General features: G+C 39.3%; 1 protein-coding gene across 1 annotated transcript in view; it reads left to right on the forward strand.

The window, feature by feature from the left end:
* Positions 1-4,076, forward strand: part of zgc:77784 (uncharacterized protein LOC402947 homolog) — a 75,066-nt gene extending 70,990 nt beyond the window's left edge. Inside the window, exons 25-27 of the mRNA XM_067451176.1 lie at positions 1,985-2,134; positions 2,913-3,052; positions 3,415-4,076. Coding sequence (XP_067307277.1) covers positions 1,985-2,134; positions 2,913-3,052; positions 3,415-3,426 — 302 coding nt within the window. The 3' untranslated portion in view covers positions 3,427-4,076. The remainder of the gene's footprint in view (positions 1-1,984; positions 2,135-2,912; positions 3,053-3,414) is intronic.
* Positions 4,077-7,821: the final 3,745 nt, after the last annotated feature.

Consider the following 7,821-nt stretch of genomic DNA (forward strand, 5'->3'; position numbering starts at 1 on the left):
ATTGGTTTGAGATTGAATTCATGCTAGATTTTTTTGCTATAAATTATGGACATGGTATCTGAGGAGTAATTCTCATTTTGCTTTATTTCCAGAATAGGCTTGTTCTTACATACATACGCACTCTTCAAAAAAGGTGCTTTACATCTCTTGACCAACTAAAAGACAAATGGCATTTGTACAGTATGTATTCTAAATAAAAAAACATGATCGTACTAAATGTCAGCTTGCCTATTTTGCTCAAGATAAGGATTTATTAAGTCCACATGTCATGCAAACAAGAAACTCGGCTTCTTACCGCAGGTGAGAGCCATCATTGCAACCACACACGTATGTGATGCTGTTTGCGAATGTTCGTTCGAACTACGGTTTCGGGAAACATTGACTGGTTGAACTATGCTGATAATGACAGAAGTTGCGACCATAGTTGGCTAATGATGCTTTTGGGAAAGGCACCCCAGAGCGAGTCACCATTTAACAATCAAAAAGGATATAAAGAGTGAATTTTGAAGTTATATATTTTAGAAAAGTCAGAGATGTGGGTTCGGACAGCTATTACATCACCACACGACCTTGGTGTTTGTCAAAAGCAGTAGGTAACTCGGCCAGGGATTTTAACGTGGTGGTGGGAGACGGACGGCAATAAAATCACTGACTAGCCCCTGTAAATTATGGCAATACCTTCTGACCCCACTAGAAACAGTTACCGTCCGAATAGGGCTTCAGCAAACTAACCACTAACGGAGCCATTTGCTCCTTCACCACTAACGGAGCCAGCTGGAAAATCAAACTTTTTCCGAATTCACCGTGTTGGGAAGGAGGGCTGCTAACAAACCTCAGCAAAGATTGTTATTGCTCTGGCTTTAACATCTGGATATTCGGCAGCGGTGCCACAACGGAATGAATGGTTTTGTTCGCATCTTTCTCCACCGCCATTACTGAACTACATCTCAAACTAGCGCACTACATCCACGTCATCGTTCTCAGCCCCTCCCTCTGTTCGCTGATTGGACCGGTAAAAATTTGTTCAGAGAAAACCTAAGAGTACATCACAGTCCTAGACTAAGTATGTACTGAAAGAAAATGAAAATTGAGCGGAAGTACGTAGGAGGGCGGAGCCAGGCTAGTGAAAGACCACCTCTGCAGAAGAAAACCAAAACCTTCCTTATCATTGCAACTTTGGCTCTGCCCACTGATTAGTTAGTGAGATGAGGACAGAAGAGCAATACAGGTTGGATAATAAATAACATTACCTTCCACGGAATCATACTGCTAGGAATATGGTTAATCTAAAATAAACTGTGATAAATTATATATAGAAAAGCAATCAAAGAGCGCTCTCTTTACAATAGCTGGAGCTGTCAATCAAACTAGCTGTCTATCAGTGACTGATTTCCGGACTTATTCCAAAAATCCAAGTATAATCAACAAATCTATTATTTACTTATGAAAGCATTTGTTAGTGTGCAGAAATCGAGCTCAAGTTATCTGTGATCAGCTACAATGCTCATCACTGCAACCTTTCATTCCATAGATCTAAATATAATACTATAATCAACACTTTCCACTATTAGTTAACTTTGAGAGCTGTAATAGAAAAATCATGCTAAAAGTTTTCGAGAGTTCCACATTCCAATATGCAAAGATGTCAGCCAATAACAGCAGGCCCCTTCAAACAGCCTTCAGATCAGAGGCTAAAATCAGGGAAGGAAAAATGCATTTTATTTTAAAATTATGTAATATGTAATAATTTTTATATAAAAAAAATCATACTAACATTATCAGTGCATCACAGGAAACATAAAGCAGAGTACATGACCTCCTTAAATACACACCGAAAAGGAGTACTTAATACTTTTATTAGAAGTATATCTGTATCTGTAGGCTATCAGTATTTTTAACCAAGTACTTGATCTGTGTTCTTCATCCTCCACTGTCTGTAATAATGGCATGTATAAGTGATCATTCACACTTTCGGTGTCTGCAGACCTGCCGCCTCCACCTGAGCCTCCTCCTCTAACAGAGGACCCTCTCAAGCCCCTGACAGACATAATGGACAACGGCGGGAGCAGGACGGCCCCGCAGCACAGAGAGAGAAGATCAGACCGCAGAACGGCTGCACAGTGGAGCACAGAAGGTCAGACTCTAGGGTGCTACTGCTACTGCAAAAAATCTGCCCCAGAACACCTACATAGCAATGCAATAAGATGTGTCGTGGGTTTTTAAAATAAAATGCAAAAAAAAAAAAAAAAAAAAAGTTTTACATACAAAAGCATTAATAAAAATGTTAAAAAAATTCTATATATACACTCACCTAAAGAATTATTAGGAACACCTGTTCAATTTCTCATGAATGTAATGATCTTATCAGCCAATCACATGGCAGTTGCTTCAATACATTTAGGGGTGTGGTCCTGGTCAAGACAATCTCCTGAACTCCAAACTGAATGTCAGAATGGGAAAGAAAGATGATTTAAGCCATTTTGAGCGTGGCATGGTTGTTGGTGCCTGACGGGCCAGTCTGAGGGTGTGTCTCAATCAGCTCCCTGGTTCAGTAGTCAGGGCACTGATCACATAAGTCAATGGGCTGACTCCCTGATCAGTGCCCTGACTACTGAACTAGGGAGCCGAATGAGATGCACCCTGAGTATTTCACAATCTGCTCAGTTCCTGGTGTGGGGGATGTTTTCTTGACAAACTTTAGGTGTGTGTGTGTGTGTGTGTGTGTGTGCGTGCGTGCGTGCGTGCGTGCGTGCGTGCATGCGTGCGTGCGTGCGTGCGTGTGTTTAAAAACAGCATGACCCATAATCATAGCCATAGGAAAACACAACTTTCATCTTCATAAAATGTGGTTATGAAATATAAAAATGTGGTTATTTTTGTTGTTTCTTGTATTTGATTATTTTACTGCACAGATGCAGATTTAATCCAGTATTTCAAAGCAAACCTGCTATCCAGCAGTCAGATGTCCAGCCACTGTTCCCTCTCAAGAAGCTCTGCCTCTCGATCCTCCGCAACCTTGCGTTCCTTGGGGGCAGGAAAGAGGAGAAATGAGGTAAGATGAGTTTGGACTGTCTTGTCTGGCCGCACATGGTCTGAATAAGTTCATTAGTCGCTCCCCACGCGTGGGGGCCTTGGAGCATTGTAGTAAATTAGCAATCGATAAGCTCGAGGACACTGAGCATGCTGTGCTGGAAACACTTAATGAATCAGGCAAATTATTACATTTCCACTTTTTTAAAGAACTGCGATGTCTCATATGGTCTCCATGGTGGTGATATTCCAATGAATATTAAAAATACGACCCATGTTTTTCAGTTTCCTATTACTACATGTTTGTTTTGACTCTAATGTGCCAGAATTAGATTGCTTGGCAACAAAATGATTTCATGTAATTTTATGCTTGTTTATTTCCAGAACATGATATGAGGAAAGAAAGATGTCCTTGCGTCCTGTTGTTCAGCACTCTACATGCAACATACGCCATGCAGTGTATATGCCTCCACATACTCTGGTCCTTCACCTCTCTGTTTTTTGTCTAGGTATTTTTTTAGAAAACATTTTTAAATGATCCATTGTTGTCCTACCTCTGTTTGTATATATTTTTTATAATGTTTTTGTGTCAGGAAAAAGCATTCCGGATGGTGTGCTATTTTATGTATTATTATTTATTGTATTTATTACATTTTATTTAAAAAGAATAAAGTTAAATTTAAAAAAGAAAGCAATGTCAAAAATGTTAGATGAACATGATGTTTGAATGTATCTGGTTCATACATGTATTCCTCAATGTCTACATGTGATTAAAAAAAAGGTGTTTCAACATTTTTGTGACAAATATAGCAGATATTATCAGGCTATGTGAACAAACCATTAGTAAGCCTATAGAATACCAGATGTTTTTTGTTGTAAATCCTCACTAGGACTGTCACCTTACTATCCTGTGCTCACTGAAGGGGTTTTCTTTTCTCCTGGAGAATGAATCGCACCATGCCAGGCTGTTTTCCACAAATGCATCAATCATATGCAGATTGCATACAAACCAATAAAACTCATGTTCTAAGACATGTTTTACAGCACTGTTACTGATATGGATTTCTTATTGTATTATTTTGTCAATAACTGCATGGAGTGTGGAAAATGTATCATGTAAATCTCATTAGTCTTGGTTTTTGAATTTGATTGGCTGCATTACATGAGCACCGATTCCACTGATAAGGTGCAATCACATTTTTACTTGCACATTCACTGCATGTACCAAAATGAAGCTGCTTGATTTGAAGGAACTACTGTAAGTTACATCGATATGCCAGTAGGTGGCAACAAGCAGCTGTGCGCTTAAAAATTAATCACAGATCTTTCTTTCAACCAGTATATTCAAATACGCCAGGCCAGTTCATTTATGGAAAAAAAGTGAAAATGTCATTGAATCATTCTTTTATGCCAAACATGGTCAAAATATTAAGGGTAGTAGGCCAAAATGCATTTCCACGTTGTCTTTAAGTCACAATATGTAAGATTTTTTGGAGAACAATTTTATATATTTTGTTTACTTTTTTTCTTGTTATCCCAAATGTTTATAAGAATGTTTAAATCCAGAGAAATAAGCAATTTTATCCAGGATTTATCAATGACATCATACCCACGTTAATCTTGATTTCCGTGGAACCAAACACCAAAGACGCTTTAATATATTATGTTTTATTAGACAGGCGAGCAACTGTTTGGAGACATTTATTGACAGAAAAATCATTGTTATACCGCTCAACACAGTCTTATTGTTTAAATCTGGTTTTCTTGATTTACCGCAAGTACCATGTTTTACCATGACTAATATTGATCTAGCTCACTGCAGTGTGAACAAGTGTCTCATAGTAGCTGCAAAGCAAGTAGCATTATAACTAACCTTCAACACACTCAGATGTATGTAATATGATAAAACAGCGCTGTTACCTCACATACACATGAGCAGAAGAAGCGGAAGCGCTCGTCTGTGGCATAATAAAAGCTCCGCTGGTCTCGAGCCGTGTGTCGCTCGTCTCTAATTATCAATCGCTCCAGCGGCCTCGTTCCGCTCTAACAGCTTTCAGCCCCACCCTGCTTCATACTACAGTAACGCTAATAAATCTTTAATACATTTGCTCATCCATGAATATGATTTCTGCCTAAATCCCGTCGTATTCTTTTCCACCGGCTGCAGAGGTGAAGACAACAACTCCCATGATTCCATAAAATCAAGGCGTCCTCTAGCGGCGGAATTTACATGTTGTCCCTTTATGTCTTTGAAACAACTCAACCGATCCGTTCAAACACACCGATTCATTCAGGAGTGAAACATCTCTGGTGTGTTCAGATGTTGAGTGCATAAACAAAGTAACTCAATTTTGTGCCTAAAAGAAACGTTACTCACCCCTACATCTTGTTTAATGAACTGACAGTAGACAACATAACTAATATAATAGCCTACACCAATGGCCCAATGCAGAGACCTGGCCATCAAAATGACTACAAATGTCTAAATATTTTATTCACATGGAAATGCTACAAGCCAGTGATTAAATTCCTCTCTTCATGAATGGAATTCACTCCTTGAAATGCCACAGAAATCATTTAAACCCTAAACGACTGTTATTTTGGTGGTGGGGTAAAGCATAACATAGGTTACTTTCATCTACACACCATCAACACAAGAGCAACACAACTGTCCAAATCAGACATTAGAATTTTCAGTCGCTTATACAAGTGCAGAAATAGATGACATGTCTTATGAATATACCAGAATGTTTTGAGCACATTAACTAAGGTTTAAATGATTGTGATTTTAAGTGAGCCACAAAGATGTGAACCAGAGGTGAATGTGACTGTGTCTCACAAGACCTTAACAAACACTTGGCGTCTGCATGTCTTTCTTTGCCGCTGAATCTGACCCCACTCACCTTGTGCAGCGAGGCACACTCAAAATCACACGAGTCGGCAGCAAACAGGCTTAATGAACTCAGGTGTGATGTATTTAAAACCCTGTGGAGCCCTTTGGGTTTAAATAAGAAAGAAACATTTGAAAATAGGCTGTTGCTGGGATACGTGTAACGGTATCATAATGCAGTTAATGCCGTTAAACATGGGTCAGTGAGCGAATCGTCCTGTATACTGATTTGATATGGAGTCGTGTGAATAAGTGACTATTTCCATCCCAGTTGGTTCTTTGAGATGCCAGATGTTTAGATTGTATTGCAGTGGGATCCCTCATTACTGGGATATAATCCAGATCATTTGTGGAAGAGACTGTAAATAGAGGTCTTTGTTGTTAATGTCAGCATGAAACAGAAGTTTTGATTTTTTTTTTTTTTTCTAAAGTGAAATGGCTTCTCAATAAAGTTTTGGTTTATACACTCACCTAAAAGATTATTAGGAACACCATACTAATACTGTGTTTGACCCCCTTTCGCCTTCAGAACTGCCTTAATTCTACATGGCATTGAGTCAACAAGGTGCTGAAAGCATTCTTTAGAAATGTTGGTCCATATTAATAGGAAAGCATCTTGCAGTTGATGGAGATTTGTGGGATACACATCCAGGACACGAAGCTCCCGTTCCACCACATCCCAAAGATGCTCTATTGGGTTGAGATCTGGTGACTGTGGGGGCCATTTTAGTACAGTGAACTCGTTGTCATGTTCAAGGAACCAATTTGAAATGATTCAAGCTTTGTGACATGGTGCATTATCCTGCTGGAAGTAGTCATCAGATGATGGGTACATGGTGTTCATAAAGAGATGGACATGGTCAGAAACAATGCTGAGGTGGGCCGGGGTATTTAAATGATGCCCAATTGGCACTAAGGGGCCGAAAGTGTGCCAAGAAAACATCCTCCACACCATTACACCACCACCACCAGCCTGCACAGTGGTAACAAGGCATGATGGATCCATGTTCTCACTCTGATTATACCAAATTCTGACTATCATCTGAATGTCTCAACAGAAATCGAGACTCATCAGACCAGGCAACATTTTTCCAGTCTTCAACTGTCCAATTTTAGTGAGCTTGTGCAAATTGTAACCTCTTTTTCCTATTTGTAGTGGAGATGAGTGGTACCCGGTGGGGTCTTCTGCTGTTGTAACCCATCCGCCTCAAGGTTGTGCGTGTTGTGGCCTCACAAATGCTTTGCTCCATACCTCGGTTGTAACGAGTGGTTATTTCAGTCAAAGTTGCTCTTCTATCAGCTTGAATCAGTCGGCCCATTCTCCTCTGACCTCTAGTATCAACAAGCCATTTTCGCCCCCAGGACTGCCGCATACTTGATTTTTTTCCCTTTTCACACCATTCTTTGTAAACTCTAGAAATGGTTGTGCGTGAAAATCCCAGTAACTGAGCAGATTGTGAAATACTCAGTCCGGCCCGTCTGGCACCAACAACCATGCCACGCTCAAAATTGCTTAAATCATCTTTCTTTCCCATTTTGACATTCAGTTTGGAGTTCAGGAGATTGTCTTGACCAGGACCACACCCCTAAATGCATTGAAGCAACTGCCATGTCATTGGTTGATTAGATAATTGCATTCATGAGAAATTGAACAGGTGTTTCTAATAATCCTTAAGGTGAATGTATCTCACAATTCTGACTTTATATCTCAAAATTCTGACTTTATATCTCACAATTCTGACTTTATATCTCTCAGTTCTGACTTTATATCTCAATTCTGACTTTATATCTCTCAATTCTGACTTTATATCTCAAAATTCTGACTTTATATCTCTCAAAATTCTGAATTTATATCACAATTCTGACTTTATATCTCTCAGTTCTGACTTTATATCTCAATT

Source organism: Pseudorasbora parva, chromosome 8, assembly GCF_024679245.1.
Source record: "Pseudorasbora parva isolate DD20220531a chromosome 8, ASM2467924v1, whole genome shotgun sequence".
NCBI classification, from domain to species: domain Eukaryota; kingdom Metazoa; phylum Chordata; class Actinopteri; order Cypriniformes; family Gobionidae; genus Pseudorasbora; species Pseudorasbora parva.